Source organism: Cavia porcellus, unplaced genomic scaffold (assembly GCF_034190915.1).
Source record: "Cavia porcellus strain 051 isolate PalLab524CR breed Dunkin Hartley unplaced genomic scaffold, mCavPor4.1 scaffold_1, whole genome shotgun sequence".
In the NCBI taxonomy this organism is placed as follows: domain Eukaryota; kingdom Metazoa; phylum Chordata; class Mammalia; order Rodentia; family Caviidae; genus Cavia; species Cavia porcellus.
The window spans coordinates 161,974,120-161,997,946 of record NW_026947484.1 but is presented as its reverse complement, the minus strand read 5'-3'; the positions used below and the strand labels follow the sequence as shown (position 1 = coordinate 161,997,946).

The window sequence follows — 23,827 nt, the reverse complement described above, 5'->3', positions numbered from 1 at the left end:
AAATTCCCTTTAGCTATCACTGACTGTAATCACTCTGATGTGAAATGGGACACCAGGATTCAGCGCTCCTAGCTCACCACAGCTTCCCACCCTCTGCCCCACATCTCTTTCCCTTCAGGTTTGCCTCGTCATTAGAGAACATGGCTGAACTCTAGGGTTTTCCTCTAGCAAACTGACACCCTCTATAAATGCTCCCCATGTAATTTGTCGAGGTGTGGACGATTTATATATAATTTCCCAAGGCACACACACCTCTATCCAGTACCTCTGGCGAGAACCCTCTTAAAAATGAGAAAAGGCCTGATTTTGCACCTGAACTACAGACAAATGAAATGCACCTACATGACTTTCTCCGCCTCTTCAGATTCTACAGAGATCATGACCGTCGGCAGATCAAAAAATCTCAGGGTGTCCGTCTCCGTGAGTAGGATCTCTATATTCTTCTCCAGGTCCTCTTTGGTTATGACTGTTTCAGGAGCTGCCCTCATAACCTGCATATCTGAAATACTCAATTTCATAAAAACCATTTACTAATTGTTACTGCTAATTTGCATTTTCTTCTCAGACACAAAAATACTGTGACAGATGGTACACTGCAGGTGACTTTGCATGGTGGAGAAACAGGCCACGTGTAACATGTAGTCTATCCAAGCTCTCTGAAACCAAACTGCGCCTGAGAGCCTTCTCACCAAGCAGCATGGCTGGCTGTCTGTGGGGCTCCACCCCACAGTCTAACTCTACTGGCACCCCCTGATAACTCCCCTACATTATTGACAGGGATCTGGCATGTTTGACTGCCTGTACAATACAGAAAGAATGAAGGAAAAGCATATTTGGGGGACATGCCATGCACCACTTCTTTGAGCCCTGAAGTTAACTTCCGTAGCTAGGGTGACATCTTCTAAGTTGCCTTTGGTTAGGGCTATGGGCCACCTCCTCTCATCTTGACCAGGAGCTACCAACGGTCTTCAAGAGAAGCTCTGGTGGACTGCAGGGATAAAATTGGCTCAATATCCATGTGAACAGTATGCTGAAAAGGAACCGCCAGAATCTTCAGGGAAGGCAGTAGTTCAATGTCCTAGGGAAACTGTATCATAAATACAGCCGTAGCACTGAGTGAACTGGAAGTTGCTTCTGTGGATAATAAAGATCCATGACATGACATATAGGTCAGAGTATAATTTTCTGTGCACAAAAAGGAGTGAAGCAGAGATCCATAAGATTTTTCCATGGCAGACACCTGAATAGCTTTAGGGAAATAAGACTTAAAAACAATTTCCAGAGACTAAAGTTCAGTGTCCTCTTCATAGGCCCATGCCTGGAAAAAATTCCTTCCCCATCACCTAAAAAAATTTATTTAAAAAAATTACAAGTCACGTGTGGTGACACATCTCTGTAATCGCAAAACTTGGGAAGCTGAGGCAGGAGGAACTCAAGGCCAGCCTGAAGGACATAGTGAGTTCAAGGCCAGCTTGAACTACATAGCAAGACCCTGTTTCAAAAAAAATTATCAAGCAGTCAACTGGACCAGCAAAATAATTGTGCTACACTTATTTGTGAGTATTATTAATAACATATAATTTTAAAATCATGAAAATGGGTGCAATAAAATGTTAAATAACAGCAGAACCCAGCACATGTTCTAAAGTATGATTGTAAGAATAAAATATTATGCATATGGACAAGGTAAGGAAAGAAAAAAGTTTTCACTTGCCTGTCCTTTATAGCATTGGGTGACTCTTTTTAAAAAGGTTTTTAATTGTTATCTGTGAAATAAATTCTGAAACTAATTTACAGTTGTGATCAATAACAGTACATCTGGCTAAGATTGGTAAAAAGTAAGAAACTCAATGAATTATCCACTTGTTCACTGAGAACATCTAAAGACAGCTGGTGTATACTATGCTGCCTGCCCTGCTCTGGAAATGCAACACGAGCTTTCCTAAGTATAAAACTTCTTTTAGTTACGCAGTGAAGCAGTGCTTCCCAAATCTTAGGATGCCTCAGAATCATTCAGAAGACCTCTTAAAGGTTTTACTACACTTTTAAAAACATTAATAAATTTTTAATTTTAGAGTAATTTCAGGAGTCCAGAAAAGTTTCAAGAATATAAGAGTTCTTAAATATCCTGCATCCAATTTACCCTACTTTTAACACTATTGTGATAGATTCAACACGACTAATGAAACAATACTGACATTTCATCATTGCTTAAAGTCCATATTGTATCCAATTTTCTTAATTTTTAACCAGTGCCTTATTTTTCTACTCAGAACTTCAGTGACGACATCATATTATATTTAGTCATGACTTTCCTCTGGTTCCTCTACACTGACAGCTCAGCTGGCTTCCCTTGCTTTTGAAGACTGACTGTTTTGAGGAGTACTGGCCACCTATTTTTGTATCTTGTCCTTTGGTTTGGGTTTTCCTAGTGTTAGATAATGGTTATGGCTTCCAGGAAGAAGACTGTAGAGGCAAAATATCATTCTCATCACGTCTCATGTACAAGCTGCCGACATGACTCACCGTGCTGACTCCAGCCTTGGTCACCGGACTGAATTAGTAATAATCCTGTTTCAACGCTATTCTTTACCTGTCCCCTTTGTATAATGGACTCTTTAGAAGCAAATCAAAAGGAAAAGCCCTCACTCACAGGAAGGGGTGTTGAGTACCATCCTGAGAAAGGCATAGCTACATTAATTACTTAAATCGCTCTGCACAGGAGTTTGTTTATTCAGTAATTTTCATCAATAGGGACTCATGGTCATAATACTGCAACAGAAAAGTTAAAAATCAGCAGTCTGACATTCAGTTAAGATGTTCTTCCCCAGCTCACCACACAGTTAGACCCTTAGATTTAGGGAGCCTCGACAGACGTCAGCTACAGCTGCAGAGAGTCCAACTCGGTCCAGTCTGACCACGTCCATCTGGACTGCCTGTGCTGTCTGACATATAAACACATTCTATTTTCAAGGCCTGGCCAATGGCTTGCTTAGTTTCCACCACCCACTCAGGCCCAGCTCCCTCCCGCTTTATGATAAAACAACCCTTCTGAGTAACCCACCTGGAACAAACCTGCCTGACAACACACAACTGGATTCATATAACCAGTCAAGTCAAAACCTGCCATCAGCCTTGTACGTCCTGCTTGCAAACTGTATTTAAACTGAACTCTGAGTTGGCTCGTGGCCAGTGATTTGGAACTGACCAACTCACTAGCGTAATAAACAGTTGCCTTCTAACTCCTCTGTGCAAACAGTGTTGATATCAGTTTTTCTGCAACAATACTATGCTACTTATTTCATGGTGTAAACTGTTACTTCTCTGGCCAATGGGCGCTCCTGAGAGCTGTAGGTCCCTTTCACATAACACTAGCACACACACACAACTCTGTAGGGTTGCTTTGTTCTTCACTTTCTATCTTGTCTTATATGTTTCCTGCCCTGTCCTAGAATCATCTATTATGCGTTAGATCTAATATGGCCCCTGAAGTCTCGCATGTTGGAAAATGATTATATTACGGGGTCCATAGCTGACTTCTTGTTAGCAGGCGGAGTTTGGTAGGCAAAGGTGGTCCCTGTGGGCTGACCCAAAACAGGGATCTCCCTCCAAGGTCCACCTTTACTGGGATTCCTGGCTGCTAACAGGTGAGCAGCTTCCCTCTCTCCGAGCCCTTCCACCATGCTACAAACCATGCAAAGACTGAAACTTCTGTACAGGCGCCAGAGGAAACCAATGCTCCTTAAATTGTAGGTATTTGTCAGGTAATCATCCCAACCATGAGAAACTAACTCAGTCATTTTTCCAAAGATGCCTTGTTCCTTTTGCTGGAAAATGGCATTAGAAACTAATGTCTAAGCACTTGGTTACTTCAGTTACCTTCCTTTTTTATCCAGCATGCTTATGTTTTTTCTGAGTACTTGAGATTAAAGAAGTTTGATTGTGATTTCCAAATGCCAGGTACATGAGCATCAGTGGGGGGTCTCTCTCTGTATCTGTAAACAGGATTAAGAGATGGGGAGATCCTACAAAGCCATACAGACTATGACATTAGAATTTAAGTTTCACAAATGTACAAAACAGCGTGTGTGGGGAGGTATGCATCTAATATCACTGAAAATGAGTGAAGACAATAAGATTAAAGACAAAAGTGTGGTTTTATTACCTGTAAAGCTAGCCAATTTTTCTCCTTTATAGGATGGTTCTTCTAGGTCTTCTGCCATTGACTCAGTTGCTGATATACTTGACTTAGAAATTGTACTGCTCCCTAAAGCTGACCTTTAACAATTAAAAACAACATTATCACTTATTTAAGTGATATGAAATTTATGAAAATATATAAGTTGAATCATTAGAGCAATCAAATATGCTACAATTTTATCAGCAACATAGATCAAAGTGCATTGATCAAAATATATTGAAAAATGTTGAGTTGATTTTAATATTCTTTAAATCAGAAGTAATTTAAAATATATTTTGGAATAACACATGTCAAATCTATGTCTAAAGTCATTTAGAATATATTTAAAAGTATGTTCAAGACAAAACCCCAAAACAGAGCCTAACTTTCTCAGCCTTGTCATTGCTGTCACTGTTCGTCCTTACAATTTTGTCACTGATTTTTATTTTTCAATTCCTCAGTCTCATGGAGCGCCCTTACTTCAGGGCATGCTTGCTGTTCAAATATCATCTTAAATATGCTTTAATTGTATAAGGGTCCTGTTGAATTAAACTAAACACATCTATGGACTCAGCAGGAAATCAACAGAAGAATCAAAAAATAATTTCCTTAAACATGTTAACATCACTCTCTGAAGTCTGTATCTTTTCTACTTACCATCTCCTCCTGCCCATTTTATAGCGTGGGACACTGAACTATCTCTTGCTTTCCCTGGCACCCCTACGCCTTCTGTCTGCAAATGTGGGGTGGGCTGAACAGCAATGCTCTGGTTTATCTCTAGATGTCTCCACAAACCCTCCTGTGATCATAGTGGAGAGGAGGAGGAAGAATCGGTTGGAAAAGAGAGTCAGCGGGGGCATGACCTGCCTCCATTTATTCCCAGCTCCTCCATGTTTCTCTCTCCTTCCTGTCTTCCCTGCCATGGACGGCTTCTCCCCTGCCATGTTGTCCTGCCTTACAGCCAGCCCACCATGGACTGAAATCTTTGTCAAGTGTGAGCCAAAATGACTTCTTCTCCTTTAACATGTGGGTGTCAGGTATTATGTCTCAGCAAAGAGAAAGTCAGTAAGACCAGCAGAATACGATTTCTCTATATTCTAAAATATCATAGAAATCAATCCCTTGAAAAACAAGGGTTTTCATGAGAGGATGGAGAAAAAAAGAAACCCATCCATTCCCATAAAATGTAGCATAACAGAAGTTAAAAAAACTGAGGAAAAATACTAAGGGGAAATTGCAATCAATGGTGACAGTGCAAATGGTAACCCTTCCTTTTGGATCCTTGGGAAACCTCAAGTCAAATCTCTACACATTCTACAAATATACTGGTGAGTGTGGGAACTCTTTAAATCATATCCACTCAGGCTGGGAGACGACAGACAATTGATACCTACGGCATACCTGCAATGTGAATACAAAGTCAACACATATGCTGAGAAAGGAGTTACACGGAGCGTACTTCACCTTGTAAACTGCCCCATCACACTGGGGTTCAGCGTGTTCTGGTACATGCTGTAGGAGGCCATGATATCCGACCCCAGGGAGCCCTCTTGGGATGACAGCAGTTTACTGGGCTTTGCTGCACCTGGATCTGAAGAGTAAAGGGGTCTGGGAGTCACATCAACCCCGTTTTCATCCAGCACCTGTGGGAATGTTTATTTAGAATGAAGTCAGTAAAGAATGCAGGCTCCTAAGCAGTGGGACCCAGAAAATAGAAATAATATTACACAGCTGTGTCCAGCTGTTAGCAAGTGCTGCTTGCTTGCCCATTTCCAGACACTGAAAGGTTAACGATTTCACATACTGCTTCTTTATTTCTTGAGACAGGATCTTGCTGTGCTGGCCTCAAACTCCTGGGATCAACTGATCCCCCTGCCTCAGCCTCTCCAGTAGGGACCACAACATAGCCGTGCCACAGTTTGGCTTGTCACTCCGTTCCCTAGTGTAGGGACTTGTGTGTGTAAATTTCCTTCTACGCACTGCTTAAGCGGTGTACAACAAGCACTGGTGTCTGGACTACCAACTGCATCACTATATTCTCCAATTTGCTTTGTAACTTCTTGATCTGCTGATTTTGTTCTACTGTTTGACCACTATAAGGCTTACCACACACATCATCTAGAAACCAGGGTTGGATTACACTTGCTTAATTTACCTAATATATTGGAACATTATTCCCAGATAGTTCTGGTCCCTCTAGGAATATTATTTTTATGTATATCCATTAACATTACAAATACAAAAGCCCAGTCTCATAATTATTAACTTCTTGCCTTTCAAGATTTCTTTAGCCCATTATAATTTTGCTCCCACCAACTCTCTTCATACTATTATCGATGCATATATTAATAATGTATTAATTTCTGTGTGATTATGTATACATTATTTTATACAACTGCTTTTCAAAAAAGGAGGAAGGTCTGATAATTGTGTTGTTATAGTTACAGAATGATATTTAGTTGTGTTTTTTATTCATATAATGTTAATTATCACATAGAATTACTTGCTGTCAATACGTAAAATTTCTCACAATTCTTGTTCATCTGGAATAGCATTTCACTTTACTTTTAAACTGCAGCTTTGCTCGATAGAAGATTGTAGTTACTTTTTTCCTTTGAGCACTTCATTATTTTTGCTATTTAGATATACACAATGATCACCTTCATCATAGAGAATTTGTACCTGTGAATCCAGTAGAAAGAATCCACCAGGCAAGACAAGCAGTTAAACAGAAGAGAAAGAAAGGGAACCAACAGCAGGAAAATAACCTGACAAGGATAAGTTAGTACATATCAGTTATAACCATCAATGTAAATAGTACCAATTTACCAACCAAAACAGACAGGCAGAATGGATCAAGAAACTAAAAAAGATATTTAACTGAAAACCATACTTCATGCAACAAGCCCCCCAAAAAGGAAGGAAAAGTGAGCACTTCATTTTTAAACAGGGATTCCCTTCTAGTTTGCAAATGGTAGACTTTATTAGTTTTTTTCTGTGTGTGTGTGTGTGTGCTTCTTTAGAGATTTCTGTATGTAAGATCATATCATCTCTGAAAAGAGATAATTTACTTTCTTCTTTCCAATATGGAAAACTTCGATTTCTTTTTTCCCTTTCTCCCTCTTTCCCTTCCTTCCTTCCTTCCTTCCTTTCTTCCATTTGTACTGGAAATCAAAGTCAGGACCTCATGCTTGCCAGGCAAGCACTGTGCTGCTGCTGAGCTAAATCCCTAGCCCTGATTTGTTTTTCTTACATAATTGCTTTGGCTAGGACTCTCACTATCATGTTGAACAGAGGTGGCACAAGTAGGTAGCCTTTCAATCTTTCACGCATATACATGTATGCATGTACATGTAGGCAGAGAGATCACATATAATATATATACAAATATACAGTGTTCATGTAATAGCCTTTGTATCAGCATATGTTTCTTTTCGTGTGGGCGAATATCTAGAAGTAGATTAGTAGTATAGTAGATGTGTTTTTAGTACTTAATAACGTGCCATGTTATTTTCTATTTTCCACATCGAGTATCAGTATTTAACATTTCAGATCCTCTGCCAATTGCAAACACTTGGCATGGCCAGTCTTTAACTCAGCCATCCTAACGGATATTTGGCTGTGTTTTATGATTTTTAATTTTCATTTTCTTGATAACTGACTTTGATCTTTTTTCATACCCCCATTTGCCATTTGAATGTCTATTGTGATATATGATTGTTCAAGTATTTTGCACATTTTAAAAAATTAATTTGCCTTAATATTGTTTTGAAAGCTCTTATATTTATATAGCTACAAGTACTTCCTGAGGGGATGCCTCACGGACTCCCCAGAACACTCTGATACCAGTGTCTTTCCAAGGGCAGAAGCTGCAATTTTTATGAAGTCTAATGTACCAGTTTTACATGTTAAAGACTGTGCTTTTAATCTCCCACTTCAAAAACCATCGTCTATGGGGCTGGGGATTTAGCTCAGCAGCATAAGCACCTGCCTTGCAAGCAGGCGGTCGTGAGTTCAATCCTTGGTACTGATAAAAATGAAAAAGACAAAAAACAAAACAAAACAAAACAAAACAAAAAACATCGTCTAGACCAAAATTTTAATATATGTATATATGTGAAATGTACTTTGTATATGTATATATGTTATGCTTTGATTAAAATCATTAAAAATTCTGACTTTAATTATTGGTTTTCTAATATCTGACAACTCACTTTATGACATTTGCAATATTATACTGCTAAAAAGTAGACAGTGGTAGTGTACTAGACATAATTATTACCATAAACATGAAGTAAGGTTCACTGATAGGCTGTCTCTATTCCACTCCTAAATTCTTATTGTCAATAATGAGTTAGAGGAGCCAATAACCAATACTGTGTTGTAATAAATGTTACGGGGTTAAAGATGCCAAGGAAAGCAGTATTTCAGTATTAGATATGATTTCCTAAAAGCAGTATACATTTTATATCTCTAAAATGATGACCAAATTTTTCATAATGTCTTTTAGAAATAAACCCAGATTTCTAAAGAACATTACCTGCACTGTCTTAGGGCCAGGAACATTCACTTTTTCTGTCGTTTTCATCTCAGGCAGAATAACTAAGTTTCTTGATACACCCATTCGACTTTGATTTACACCAGAGAATCCTTTCTTCAAAGCTTCTTTCGCTTTTTCAGTAAAGCTAATAGACTTCTTCGATTGTAACACAGCCCTGTATAAGGAAAACAGCATATAATTCAGAGGATCCTGATGCAAGAAAAGCCAGCCAATAATAAAAAGAAAACCTTTCACTAAGCAATGTGTCGATAATCTACACCTAGAGTGTGAAATAATAATGGCTCCCTGAGAGATTATTTTGGGTTAGCACAGTTTTAGAGAGCTCAGCTACAGGATGTCACCTTTCGTACTGCAGCAACCCTTGGTTCCTGTTGACATCATCTTATGTCAAGTCACAGAGGCTGAAAGGGAAATAAATATCCCAACCATAGCTGAGATTTGATATAGGCAGAAAGATTCAAAGTCTATACAGATTTTTCTGGAGCTTAATTTCCTTGTATATTTATAAAATATAGATAGTAACTGCACTTAAATTATAGGTTATTATGAGGATTAAATGAATGAATTTTTTTTATTTTTTTGGTACCAGGTATTGAGCTCTTGATCTCACACTTGCCAGACAGGTGCTTACACCGCTGAGCTAAATCCCTAGCCCTAAATAAATTAACTTATAAATTATACTTAGGAAGTGCCTATTATGTAGTAAGGACATAAGTGTACTGTGCAGGTGCCTTTGCAGATTTAAACATGAGTAACACTAGAAAGACTAATATATTCATGACTGAACAAACTACATAAAAAATTTCAATGAGAAGTTATAATCAAATTCTATGTATCCAGAATAAAAATATAATTTTACTTTTGGATTTTTTTCTGCAAGTTCTGTAAGACAGAACCTCTATTTATCATTTTACCTTTTAGACTTCTATTTTTCTCTAGTTAATAGAATCTACAATTTTTCAGTTGATCATTTTAAAATTTTATTTTAGAGAGAATAAAACCAAGCAAAATACAACAGAATAAAGCCAATTAAAACAAAAAAGTGTAAGTGGCACAGGATTTCAAAACAAGATAATAGGAAGTCACAATGGTTACCATAAAGCCTCTTGTCTTCAAAATAGCTGCCCAATGAAGTTGACCTTTCCTTAGATAGAAACAAAATACACTTCCAAACAATGCTCTTACATTTAAATCCTAAAAGATCACATAAGAATAAAATACTTTAAATGACAAAAATTAACCCACTGCCTATATTTCCTTTTCTTCGCTGTGTTTACTACCACCTTATATTTTGCTTCCTGCTTTCTCTTCCTCCACAGACTGTGAGCATATTCGAAGCAGGAACCCTCTTATTCGTTACCATATCCTTAACACACATCACAGTACCTGTGTATCCTGGGCACTAAATATTTTTTAAACAAACGAGAAAAATGAATTCTTTTGTACACTATTTTCCATTTATATTCTTTGTAAGTAGCAAACCCTATCTTCCTTCCTCTGGTCTATAAAGAAAGGATTTTACCCTCCACATCATTAATAAAAGTACTAAAAGATATCGATCATGTGACAGTTGTAGATTATTTCTCTATAGTCTTTAAATTCTTCTTCTGTCTCCTGCAAGCTTGTCTCAATCCATTTCATCTGCTTTCTTCTTTCGGTATGCGGTGACGTTTTTATCCAGATGAATCTTTTAGCCACACTCGGAGACTGTCTCGTGCTGCCTTCCCAGGAACTCTTCGCCTTCAGGAATCCCTGCTCAACTATTCTTATTTCCCCATGAACATGTGATTATGCCCCACTCATCCTCTTGAGGTAAAGCATTAGCTGCTTCTTCCTCTGCCTATTACTACATGTCTTCTTTCTTTCACAGTTTCCTAACATATAAAACATTATATAAAAATGATTTTTATCATTATTAGAATTATTTATTAAAATTTAATAAAGTTATTTATTAAAAATATAAAAATAATTCTCGCGAAGGGGGGGCTGTGCTGGAGATCTAACACAGTGCCACACACATGGCAGGCAAGGGCCCTATCACTCAACTTCACCCCCGTCCTTTCTATCTACTTATACCTCCTATTTGTTCCATGATCCAATACACTCTACCCCTTCCCACTTCTACTACATAGAACCTACTTCCGTTAAAATCATCCATCCGCTCAAATCCTTGAACCCAAAATATTCTTTTTAGTATTTATCTTTATAGCATCTGAAAGTTGATCATTTCCTTTTCTTAAATATGACTTTTCAAAATAGCTTCTGTAGCCAGGCACAGTGGCACATGCCTGTAATCTCAGACTTGGGAGGCTGAGGCAGGAGGAGAGCTTCAAAGTTTGAAGCCAGCCTGGGCTACAAAGTGAGTTCAAGGCCAGACTCAACTGCATAGTGAGACCCTGTCTGAAAAAGACAAAAAATAAATAAAATAAAAAGGTTTCTGTGACACTCATTTCCCATACTTCCACTTCCTCAACACGCCTAATCAACTTTTCCGTTTTCCACCATTTAACCTTTTAGACTTCTATTTTTCTCTAGTTAATAGAATCTACAATTTTTCAGTTGATCATTTTAAAATTTTATTTTAGAGAGAATAAAACCAAGCAAAATACAACAGAATAAAGCCAATTAAAACAAAAAAGTGTAAGTGGCACAGGATTTCAAAACAAGATAATAGGAAGTCACAATGGTTACCATAAAGCCTCTTGTCTTCAAAATAGCTGCCCATATCTCCAGTCATAGTAAAATCAAATCAAACAAAAACAGAATAGAACCAATAAAAACAAAACAATGAATGTAATAAAGGACTGCAAAACAAGATAATAGTAAATTCATACCATAATATATCTTATCTTCGAAACAGCTGCCCATGCCATCAGATACAACAAAACAAAATAAGATAAAACAATACAACCCAAGTGAACAAAACAATGAGAGTGATAAATGATTTCAAAACAAGATAACAAGGAATTAATAATGGCCACCACCTTCAGAAGGGGATCCCTCATGTATGCTACACTGCATATTGCCAGCCTCTTAATAGATGCTCAGACCACCAGCTTTAGACCTACAAATTCAGTGAAACCCTAAGCACTACATGCACTAAGCCACATTTTACTTCATTAGCTATCATCAAAGCCTGTGTTTCACTGGATCAGCCAGTCACTCACAGGGGGACCAGGGATTCAGTGGCCCTTCTTGTCCCCCTGCCTACATGCCAGAAAGGGCTGCTGTCTGGCTGTCCCCCACATAGCTCTTGCATGGCACCGACTCATAGGTCTTAACTTCTTGTTCTCCTCCCCTACAGCCCACTAGCTGAATCACTCTTCTGCCATTAATTTTTTTTTATCGGTACCAGGGATCGAACTCACGACTACCTGCTTGCAAGTCAGGTGCTTGTGCCAATGAGCTACATCCCCAGCCCCTTTGCCATTAATTTTAACTCTCAATTCCTTTCTCTTGACCTCCTGCCCTACTATCCTTATAAAATTCAAGCCTGTCATTTTGTTTCTGTTCTTAGAATATTTCTTTGCAAATTATACGTAGGGTCAGATTGCAGTTATCTGTTCTTTTACTATACAGTCACTGAGAAAATCTAGCAAAATCCATAGTTTCAATAGCCATGTTTGACCACAAATCACAATACATCATCTTGACTGGATTAAGAAACACTATTAAAGCATACTCTTGAGGATGTCTAGGTGGGTCATGGAGGTGTGACCTTATGTACTATCATGATCCCTTGCCCCTTCCTCTCTAGCACTGTTTCCCTGCTCTGATTTCTGGTTGTGATGAAGTTAGTAGTTTTGTTCCACTATGCATTTCTACCGTGATGTTCCTGACTTGGAGGTAGCTAACCATGGACTGAATCTCCTGAAATCATAAGCCAAATTAATTCTCTCCTCCTTTAATTTGAGGATTTTGGGATTTTGTTCCAGAAGTGGGGAAACTAATACAGAAAAATTGGTACCAAGAGTGGGATCACTGCTAATCCTGTACCTGACCATTGGTTTAGAAGCCTTTGGACTGCTTTGTGGGAAAAATTTAGAAACGTTTGAAGTTGTGGCCTAGAAAAGTTTATAATAAAGTAATAAGCAGAGCCTCACTCCGGTCAAAGCTCAGAAACCAGGATGCTGATAGAATGTGTAAATAAAGACCAGATTCACAACGTTTCTTTTGGAAACAAAGATTTAATTGGTAATTAGATTAGAGATTCTGTGTGTTACATTCCAGGAAAAATTCCAACATTTTGACAATGTCTTGAAATGCTGTAGCAGACTGTGATCATGGATAGTGGACTGAATGATTAGGTGGAAGAGATTTGAAAGCAGTTTAACATTCTCACTATGGCCTGAGTACTGCTGGCTGCTTTTAGTCAGATTTATAGTGAAAATCTGAGAAAAAAAACAGAGCACAAAAACTGGGAATACTTAAATTTTGGCCTCAGAGGAATCATGTGTAAAGCTAAGGTCAAAGAAAGTGCTTGGTAAACAGATTAGCAGCATTTAAAAGAAACCAAATACTTTGTGTAGGCATAAAAAGAAAGATGCCTTGAGGGCACCTCAGGAATCATTACGGCCTCTCACTTCAGGCTCAAGGATGTAAAATTGTCAACCTTTCATTTGCAAAGGAAAGGGATCTCTACTTAAGATGGTTGCACTGAGCGGCATACTTTCATGTCATCAATGTAATGCTGGTTTTATCAGCATGCAGAATGCAGGAACTGCAGGATTAGAGAGGCTTCCATCCACATTTTAAAGGAAACCCTGGCAGGCCAGGTAAGGAGCCCGAGAGGGCAGTGTGTGAAGCTCTGAATATGAAGCCAAGGGTGGAGTGAAGACTTCAGAAAATCAGAGATGCCACAGATGCAAAACATTTGCTAACAGAAGCTGCAGGTTGTGTCACCAGACTAAGAGAAAGGGTATAAGTGTGGTACCACCCATATCCTCCGTAACACCTATCTCACCAGTATGTGTCCTCGATTTTGGACATGGAACTACAGGATTTAATATTGCTTTGCTGACTTTTGCTCTTGTTTTGGTCTGATTCTGTTTCATCTCCCAATCCTGTTTTGAATGAAAATATTTATTGTGTGCCATTATATTTTAGGATTATGTAACTTGTTTTTCATTTCTATCTGAACTCACAGTTCAAAGTTTGCCTTGATTCTCAGAAAAGATTTTGACTTGGGCTTTTGAAAATGCTGTTAACTGATCAGAAACTGGGGAGAGAAAAGTGGGGTTCAGATTGTGCATCGGAGAGTGCGTCAGCCAGAATTATGAATTTACCACTATCTGTATTTGGTGATTAAGTATGTTTTAAAATATGCCTGTTTGTCAAGTTAACATGGGTGGAGTGTGATCATGAATCATGAAATGTCAATTTTACTGGATTAGGGAACACCCAGGGAGTTATTAGTGAAGAAGTAAGGTGTGCCATAAAGGTGTGCAATTGGCTATTTCATATGGTCCCTACTCCTACCTTCTCCTGCACTGCTCCCATGCCCTGATTCTTACTAGAGCCATTCTCCCTTGATATTCTTGACTTAGAGCCAGCCAATCATGGACCAAATGCCTTGAAACTCTAAGCCAAATTTTGCCTCTCTTCCTTTAAAATGTGGGATTTAGATTGATAAACCAGTAATAGGAATGCTGGAACAAGAAGCCCTGTATACACTGCTTCCTAATGACAGTTTTCCTTCTTCTATCCTCTGAAGATCTCATATGCAGGATCACTGACTTTCTCCTCAGTATTACTCAGGGTACAATTATTGGATATTTCAAAATCTATGAAGGAGCTGGGGATTTAGCTCAGCAGCATAAAAAGCGCCTGCCTGGCAAGCACGAGGTTGTGAGTCCAATCCTCAGTACAAAAAAAAAAAAAAAAAAAATTCCATAAAGGTTAATTTTTCTACTACCTGGAACTCTTAGCTCTTTGAAAGGAAACAGGCAGGGAAACATAATGGAAAATATCCAAATATTTCTTTGAACAAAGAGCCAGCGATTGCTTGTACCATGGTGGGGTATTTATCCCACGTTGTTAAGTCCCAGACTTTCACATATGAAAAACTGAAGTGAGGAAACAGAAAGTCAACATATGCTTTGAGATCCACAAGATCTGGCATAAAATCCAAAAGGAGGAAGGTTAGAAATGACATATCACAACAAGTCAACAGGTGGTAAATTTTAATGTCTTTGACACCTTTTTTTTCCCTTTCCTTAAATGCTGACGTTTATCTGAAAAGTATAAGTGAAGAATGAGGGAGAGGGGGCTGGGGATTTAGCTCAGTGGCGTAAGCACCTGCCTTGCAAGCAGGCGGTCATGAGTTCGATCCCTGGTACCGATAAAAATGAAAAAGACAAAAAAAAAAAAAAAAAAAAAAAGAATGAGGGAGAAACTGGCTCTGCAGAAAGAGTTTGGGAAAAAAAAAAAAACAGGGAGAGATACAGAGCAAAAGAAAGATTAAAAAAGAAGAGTACACTACCTCCCCTCTCCCCTCTCCCTTCTTTTCATTCATCTACAATGAATTTGTCATTAAGTAACTCTGGGGGGTGGGGCACAGGCCTGTAATCACAGCGCTCAGGAGGCTGAGGTTGGAGTCTGAGGCCAGCCTGGACTACACACTGGACTGCTGTTTCAAGAAGGCAAAAACAAACATTCTAAGCAAAATTTTCTAACACCCTCAGACACTATAGACATTGTGTGGCTTTTGTTTTACCTTCCATGAATTCATCTTAATTTCACTTTGAGACGTCCATATTTTGTGGAAACAAAATCTGGAAGCACAGCTGCGGTGGTGGATGCTTGGTTGTGTCTATTTCATTGGTTGTGGGACTGCCCAGAGGGTTGATGATGCCCAGTTCCAGAGAAGTCTGGGTGGGTACCCGAGGGATGGCCTTGGGGTGCAGGTCTTGACACTGTTCTACTTCCTGACCATTGTGAACTGAATAGCTTGGCTCCCCCAGCCCTCTCCGCCATCATGTCCTTGCTTCAGGGCCAGCTGACCATGGACATGAGACCAATTAAAAGTCTCTTCAAGCTGACTGTTGGGAACTGTGCTGAGCAATGGGAAAGCTGACAAGCATCCCATCCCTCATGCATCCATCAGTAAATGTCTACTGAGCATGCTTCCTCACTCTAGACAACACAGGTATAATGAGCACATCCCTGTATTAGTCACTCTGCTCACTGAGACCAAGTACCTGACACTTGTATGTTAAAGGGGGTCCCCTGTATGTCTTCAAGCCCATATAGGTAGGGCTTCTGGGAGGTGACTGGATTATGGGGGTGCGATACCAACCAGTAGGTTAGTCCATTGACGCATCTATCGCTAAATGTGATTTGGAAGGTGAAGCCTGCCTGGTTGGAGGTGGGTCACTGGGGCTCTAGTCTGGAAAGATTTATCTTCCCCACACTCCCTTAATCTCTGCTCTGCTTTCTGCTGCCACACCATGAACTGTTTCTCCTCTGCGATGCTCCTCCGCAAGCCACCCTACCTTGGAGCCAGCTGACTATGGAATGCAACTTCTACAACTAAATCTACAAAATAAACCTTTTCTTGTTAAGTTATGGATATTGGGTATTGTGTCTCAGTGATGAGAAAATAACTAGGAAAGGGAAAAGTTTATTTAGCTCATGGCTTCAGAGGGTTCAGTCCACAGGAGGCTTCCTCCAACGCAGAAATGGAGGTGGACAGGCCTGGCAAAGGAAAGCTTCTCAACTCAAGCAGTCAGCAAGCAGAGAGAGGGGTCAGGAACAGTGCTACACCCCTAGTGACTCAGCTCTTCCAACCAGACCCCTCCTCCTAACAGCATGTTAATCCACTGGCAACTATAGCATCCCATAACCAATCACCTTCCAAAAGTTACATTTCTGAATACATGAGACTTCCTGGGGAGATTTTAGATATGTACACTGTAACAATTCCTTAACTGCAGACAGCTTACTAAACCTCTGTATAATATTCCTGTAAGTTGTATGGGAAATGAAGCAAAGGTAATGAAACGCTAAGAATATTATTTGATGCATGGTAGCATCTGGAAGAAATGAGTCACAAGATGATTTAAAGGCACTATGTTCCAAAAAAACAGCACATGCACAGGCACAGAAATTGGAGTGTCATGTACACAATGTGCTGTGGAACCCATCTTCCCACGGTGAAGAGCTCAAAGCCACACCCTGTGGAGCCCTGTAAGAATGTGAGCACTTACTCTGCAGAAACAAGAAAAATCTCAGCAGTTTGGAGCAGAAAATCCTTGAATTGGTATGGGGGCGGGGGGAGTGGTGTGTTAGCAACTATTCAGGCCTCTAACACAATGCAGCAGTGACTTAGCCATGAGCTGACTAGTCTGGTTTTACTATGTATGTAGGAAGCACTGATTGTGCAGCACATGAGAGAGTGAAGGGTGATTGCAGGGTTTTGGTTTTCTCTCCTGAGTAACTGAAGAGTAAAATGTGCCATTTACTGAAATAGTAAAGACTAAACTTGAAAACGGGGAGTTACCTTCCTTTTGGATGTAAATTTCAAGATCTCTATTAACTTCCATGTGCAGATTTCTCTTTAAAAGTCTATTTCCTTGGAGAGGTCTCAGCTAGAGTTAAAAACTTATGAGCCACCAGCATAAACGGTTTTCAAAGGGATAAGCAACCAGCAAAAAGAACGAGTTTAAGGAATGAGGCCACCAACTCGGGAATACTTATTACAGGAGAGATGAGTATGTACCAGTGAAGTACTTTTAAAAGCTGTAGGGAAGGGTGGTGTCCCACAAAGGCCCTACGGATTTCAAAATTTAAGAAGGGATCATAGAGATGAAAGCTGCTCCTGGGCCAGTTGAGAAATGTAAATTATCACATTTAGCCAGAGGTCTCTGAATGACTTTCAAAAAAGCTTCACTGGCGAAACAGTAGATTGGAGGAGAGCCTCGGTTGTCATATTCAAAGGGTGAACACCAGGTTCTCGCCTGAGGACTTCCAACAAGTTCCGCTAAAAAAAGATGAAGTGAGCTGGAGGAGCTTGGAGAAGAGAGGACCAAACTGATGTGGAATTGTGGAGTCTTTTAATGGGGCTCATTTCAAGTAGTGAGACAAGAGTTCTCTGGTCTGCACCGCCGAACGCTGCAAACAGGAGAGGAGGACATGGGGATGGAACAAAAATCCTGCAGAACCAAGCACTGGAACGATAGGTCTGCTGGCACCCAGTGGAGGTGCCGGAGCATCAGGACACAGAGGGAGGCAGCTGCAAACTGGAAAAACAAACACTGAAGCAAAAACCTGCAACGCTAGAAGCGAGACCCTAAACGAAACAGCTCTCTGGGGAGCAGACCCGGCGGTAACACAGCGCCCGGGAGCAATAGAGCGCATCCCGATACCGTCGGGTCACCCTCCTGTCCCGGTCAGGGTCAGGACCTGGGGGCTCCTGCGGGACCCCGCAAACCAGCCCGGGCCCCAATGCCGGAACTTACAAGTGGCTCACTGACTTGCGGCTGCCGCTCGGAGAGGTGGGCATTGTTGCGGCCGCCTGGGGAGCTGCGGGCCACCGGCCACAGTCCCAGGCTGCGCCCCCGGCACCCAACCGCCCGCTCCGCTGGCCTGGCGCTAGTGCGTGGCGGGCGCCATGGCGACGGCGGCTCGGGCAACAAGCGGCCGCGCGGTTGGCTGGCTGCGGGGGCCGAGGGGAGGGCGGAGGCGGAGGGGAGGGCAGAGGGTTGGCGGAGGGGAAGAAGCTCCGGACGCCGCCTCGGAGGAGGAGGAGGTGGAGGCGGAGGCGGGCGGCCGGGCCCAGGCCCCTCCCAGGCGGCAAGTCTCCGGCTGCAGGCGGATGGATGGGGCGTCTTCAGGCGGTGGTGGCAGCAGCGCGGGCGGCGGAGGGCGCAGCGGCAGCGGCTGTAAGTGGGGGCGGCCCCGGCCTTTCTCCCCTCCTCCTCCCGCGCGGGTGTGGGGCGCCCAGAGTCGTTCTCAGCCCCTTGGGCGGCGTCCCCTCCCCCACCGCGGAACGCCGCCCGGAAGACTCTGCACTTCCGGGGCGGGGCTTCTTCGGGACGCGCGGGGGGGGGGCCCGGGGCGCATGCGCAGCGCCTGTGCCGCCCGACACCTCCCGGCCGCCGTCGTTCTCCCTTCGCGGTGGCGGCGGCGGCGGTGGCTGCTGCGGCGGCGGTGGAAGCAGCAGCGGCGCGGGGCTTCCCGGCGTCCGCGGCTCGCTGGGAATCCGCTGCGGAGTGAGTTCGCCACGCGCCGTTCGCTTCTGCCCCCTTCTCGGTCAGCCCTCTATCCCATAGGGGTGGGGTTAAGTAGCCACTCCCCCGTGGCTCCACCTCTTTTCTCCGCGCCGGTCCCGGCCGGGAGGCTCCCGCCTGCACTGCGGGATCCTGGACCTGCCCGTCCTTTGCAGTGGAGCACAGGAGGGAAGAGCTATCGAGAGGGCCGCTGACCGGGAACAGGCCTTCCCGTCTGGCCCGCGCGCCCTAGAGTGGCCGAGTTCTCTGAGCTGGTAGTGGAGCGGTCCCTGGCCTGGAGCCCGGCGCTGATCCCCGCCTGCTGTGTGACCTTGGACGAGTCGCTGCCCCTCTCTGAGCTGCAGGTTTCCCTTTAAAAGCTTCCTCCACTGCTAAAACTGATTTTTTCAGAAACCGTTATGCAATTATAAAATTGGCCTACTGAGGCCGGTTAGCTGTGATAGATGACCCCGAGTTGACTGAACCTGCTTGAAAGATGGGTGAAATACGGCGACCTAATTTTCTTTCTTTACCAGTGGTTGCAAACTGCATGACTCCAAGTTTATTCATGTTGACTTGACATTGTCACGGGATCCTTGACCCAGTTCCCCAGCCATCCTTTGAAAAATGCGAAACAGGGTATATGGTGAGCTTGAGCTAGCGTGGGTTCTGTCTCGTCGCTACTGAGGCTTTCTTTCCTTTAATCCAGATGGTGTGGTGGCTCGATTCTCCCAGTGCCTGGCTGAGTTTCGGACGTGGTTAAGAACCAACTGGTTGAGGTTCAATGCAAACAAGACGGATGTGATGCTGGTAGGCAGGGGCGCCCTTGGCAATGAAGGGAGGGGAAATGCAGACTCCCTCAAGGAATGTGTGGCTGTCCTGTGTCTGGGAACTGCTCAGAGCCGGGGTGAGAGAAAAATAACAGCAGTGTAAGAACTGCAAACATAGTAGTTTGTAACGGACTGCTAAAATTGGGCCACTTGATAAAACTAGAAATCGGGGGGGGGGGGATTACTCTTTGAAGAACCAGAAAGCTAAAAAAGTATTTTAGAGTGGTTCTAATAATAAAAGACTAACAAAAAGATGATGGTTATTGTTGCATGAATGTGGGGCTTCCAGAAATAATGCAATTCTGCTTTTGCAGCTTGCTTTCTGTTTACTAAACGTTGACTCAGTTTATCTTAAATGTCATTTAAGAAAACATAGCTTTTGTATTTAGACGTTTCATGGCAAATTTGTAGTTAGCCATTGATTTTTATTCTCCAGTCATGAACAAGTGATGCAGGCTGTCACTTTTACAGAAAAAAGTTAGTAAATGGTTCACAAAACAATCTCAAAAGGGACTTCTGGGTCCTGGAAATTATTCGATACACAATTTGCATTTTACTGTTTTGGATATATTGTATTCATCTATTTCAGGCAAGCAGCCTCACAGTAGAAATTAAAGATTTAATTGTTGCATTTTGAGAGGCACCTTTTTGATTGCATAAACATGTTTCTCAGTATACATGTATTTCAATCAGGTGGTACCAAATAAAGGGTTATATTTCTTAGGTATATGTAAATGTAAAAGAAGCTTAAAAAGGTACTTGTTGAGTTAAAATTGTAACCCTAAATGCATCTTTTAACAGAAAAATAATACTTCTGAAGGTTATGTGTGTAGAGTATGCATATGCTTGTGAATACCTTCTAGTGGCTGAAATATTGCTTAGTAACTTTTGAATCTAGGAGTCAATAAATGGCTTAAAAATAATTTTCCCAATGTAATACAAGTTGTGAGGAGCTTAATGTGGTAAAAATTAGTGTTTGCTAAAAATAAGGAGGCCATTGGTGGGGGAATAATATCTAAGGAGACATTTATTTAGATCTTGTAGTGATATTTTTGTTTTGGAACATAAACCAATACACACATAAAATTGGAATTAACCACACTTTAAGCATTTTACGCCACAATTCTAACATTTACCATTTTGGACATCCTTGTGGTTAGAACATACTAAAAAGTGTCCCAGTTTTGAAAGGTCATAATTAAGGGTAAATTTTCTCATGTCTTCAGCTCTATCATGTCCTGTTTTCAGCTCTTCTCATATCACTAGGTTTTTTTAACCCAAATTCTTGACTTTGCCTTTGAATACAAAGAGGATACCTGTTGAATTAATCCAAAGTGCTGAAGAACTAGGAATAATGGATGAAAGTAACAGGGAGCAGATTATGGTTGAATAAACAGAAGAATTGAGAGAGGTTTTGTTTTTTTTTTTTTTTTAAGAGCGCAGTCTCTGAGGTACAGTGAGTTCCTGAGGTGTGGAATGTGCAGAAAGCCCAGGAGTAGAAATATTAATGAAGGACTCCTATCTGGGTGGAGTGGAGAATTGACTAAGGTCTTTCAAGCACCTGCCCAACACTAAGACTCTATGACCAGTGAATACTTATTTCTTACACAGTTGATTCTGAAGAAGCAGGAGTTGAAAAAGACTGCTTTCCTTAAGGTGGCCTCTGAATTTTTTTTAAACATAAGTAGTTGCTCACTAGGCTACAATGAGATCGAAGTATACTGAGTTCAGTAGTAATGTATTACCTATGACTTACAGTATTCAAGCTGTTTCTCTTTACCATAGAATGATGTCTAACCCCAAAAACGGAGCCCGAATTTATAAAGGGAGGTACAATGTAGAGGAAGTGTTTTCCCCTATCATTGCCAGACAGTTTTAATCAACTTTGATGGCACTTAACAGAAGAATGTTCATTCAGAGATGTCTGGGACTCAGTTTTCCTAACTTTCAGGGTATATCCAGTTGCTTAAGGAACCTTGAGCCCCTGCTTTTTATCACAGTTGGTCATTTAACTGAAGAATCAAAAATTCCATGTATTAAAAGCAACCAAGTTGTCATTGTACCCTGTACTTTAACAACTTTCAGTCTTCCAGCCAGCTAAGTTTCATACATTATCTTTAATAGTTTAGTATAATGTCCTCCTGGTCTCCAGGGTATCAAACCCAAAGCCTTCGTGGCTTTGCTCTGTGTCCACTGCAGATATATGCGTATCCTTTGTTCTTCGAGTGCATCCAACTATTTGGATATGAACTGGTATTTTTTTAAAAAGTCGTTTTGTTTTAAGTCCAAAGTATTAACAAGGTACCTTCTAGAAACTGTATACCTATGCTAAATATTTTATTTACTCTAGGAATCCTGAAAAAATAAACACTTTATATTTTCTATAAAATAAAATGAAAATACTGTACAGTACAGTTAGTTAATGGTACAATTTGTTTGCAGACTTGGGAACCTTAAAGTTTTCCTTTCTCTTCTTTCCCTTGCTTTTCTTTCAGTAGAAAATGTGCATCAGATGTTTATGTTTAATTGGTTTACAGACTGTCTGTGGACTCTTTTCCTGTCAATTTACCAGGTAATGTCCTTTCACTTAGTGGCTACTTCCTGTATCTATAAATGCGGCTTATTCACGCACAAACTATAAGTGGACGTAGAAGTTTCAGGTTTATGTTGAATCTTTGGAAACAGGAAAATGTTTGATAGCCTTTGAGTTTTAAGGGCATACAAATAATTTAAGAAAGTAGTGCCCTCCATATTATATTCTAAGCATGAATTGAAAAGAATATTTTATATATATGTATATATATATATATATATATCCATGTATGCAATATCTTGTAGCACTAGTGTCACATTATTTCATGGGAATGTGTAATTCTCATTTAACTGTTTGATTTGGGTAGTCATGTTTGAAACCAGATGCAGAAGAATCCTTTTAAGATTTGAACAAAAAAAAGGTCTTTAAATCAGATTTCTTAATCCTGTATAGTAAATTAGGTTAGCGCTTGGTTACCTAGCGCCTTTCACCAACCAGCGCGCCTTGGCCCGGGAAGACTAGGGCTGGCGATCGCGCAGCCGCGGGCCGCATACCGGGCACCTCGCGCTGCAACGCCGCTGGTTCCCCGCCCCCTCCGAGGGGCAGGTGCTCGTCGGTGTTTTGCATTTAAAAAATCTTGTCCAGTTGTGCAAACATTAATCTGTTGCCCAAGTGCGTTGCTGCGGGCATTTCAGAAGCGGGAGGCAGAGGAGAGGCCGAGATGGCAGGCAATTCGTCCCGCCTTGCACTGTCCTTCGGGTCCCGGCGCTGGCGGGCCGCGCCAGTCCGGGAGGCTTGGTCCTGGCGCTCTCCCGCCCGCGCGCGTTCACTGCGGCCCCGCCCTCCGCGCGCCCGCCCGCCTGGTCCCTCCCGCAGGGCCCCGCGAGGGGGCGGGGCGTGGTCGGCGCGCGCGCGCGGCTCCTGCGCGTGCTCGCCAAGGCGGCGGCGAAGCGGTAGCGGCCGTGTCCCGTTGCCGTCTCACATCCGGGTTCCGGCCGTGACCCAGCCGCGGCCGGCGCGGAGATGTGACCCGGCAGGACGGCGAACATGGCGGAGGTAAGGGTGCGCGCTCCCGCCCGCTTGAGCTGGGGCTCGGAGCCGCGGCCGGGAGCGTGCCGGGCCGGGCCTGTCGAGGCCGCCTTGGCGCCGCCGCCCACCTGTTGTCCCGAGCAGGCCGTGCGGTGGGCGGGGGCCGCGGAACTTAGTTGGGCCGGGGGCCAGAGGCCGGGGGGGTGGAGACGCAGCGGGACAAGGGTCCGCGGGGAGGGGGCCCGGCGGCGCCACTTCCGCCCGGGCGCGGGCGGCGCCGCAAGTTTGGCCCTGGCCGGGTGCGGGTGGGCAGACAGGGCCAGGCCGGGCCTCGGCCCCGCACCCGGGGTCCCCGCTTTCCGGCACCCCCGCCGCCTACTCCGCGCCTCCGAGTTACCTTCCCACTTCGAACTCTCTTCCTGCCCAGAAATTCCATCCTCTTTGCAAATCAGAGCTACCTCTTATTTTCCTTCTTGTCTTCGCCGG

General features: G+C 42.4%; 2 protein-coding genes across 21 annotated transcripts in view; one reads left to right on the top strand and one right to left on the bottom strand.

Annotated features, from left to right (window-relative positions):
• Positions 1-18,330, bottom strand: part of Dnai4 (dynein axonemal intermediate chain 4) — a 56,885-nt gene extending 38,555 nt beyond the window's left edge. For 2 of the 6 annotated variants that reach the window (XM_013143173.3, XM_063258732.1), the window contains exons 1-5: positions 18,200-18,330; positions 8,721-8,895; positions 5,645-5,823; positions 4,166-4,278; positions 343-499 (exon numbers count right to left, since the gene is read on the bottom strand). In XM_013143173.3, the coding sequence (XP_012998627.3) occupies positions 343-499; positions 4,166-4,278; positions 5,645-5,823; positions 8,721-8,895; positions 18,200-18,243 (668 nt within the window). In that variant the 5' untranslated portion in view covers positions 18,244-18,330. Of the gene's footprint in view, positions 1-342; positions 1,493-4,165; positions 4,279-5,644; positions 5,824-6,862; positions 6,949-8,720; positions 8,896-18,199 lie in introns of those variants that run through there. The other 4 variants (XM_063258736.1, XM_063258735.1, XM_063258738.1 and 1 more) reach the window with 4 other exon arrangements.
• The window catches only part of Mier1 (MIER1 transcriptional regulator), a 49,977-nt gene continuing 44,356 nt past the window's right edge, over positions 18,207-23,827 (top strand). For 2 of the 15 annotated variants that reach the window (XM_063258746.1, XM_063258742.1), the window contains exons 1-3: positions 18,207-18,952; positions 19,659-19,759; positions 22,317-22,351. In XM_063258746.1, coding sequence (XP_063114816.1) covers positions 18,352-18,952; positions 19,659-19,759; positions 22,317-22,351 — 737 coding nt within the window. In that variant the 5' untranslated portion in view covers positions 18,207-18,351. Of the gene's footprint in view, positions 18,953-19,132; positions 19,315-19,658; positions 19,760-22,274; positions 22,352-23,213; positions 23,369-23,827 lie in introns of those variants that run through there. The other 13 variants (XM_063258744.1, XM_063258740.1, XM_005007939.4 and 10 more) reach the window with 10 other exon arrangements.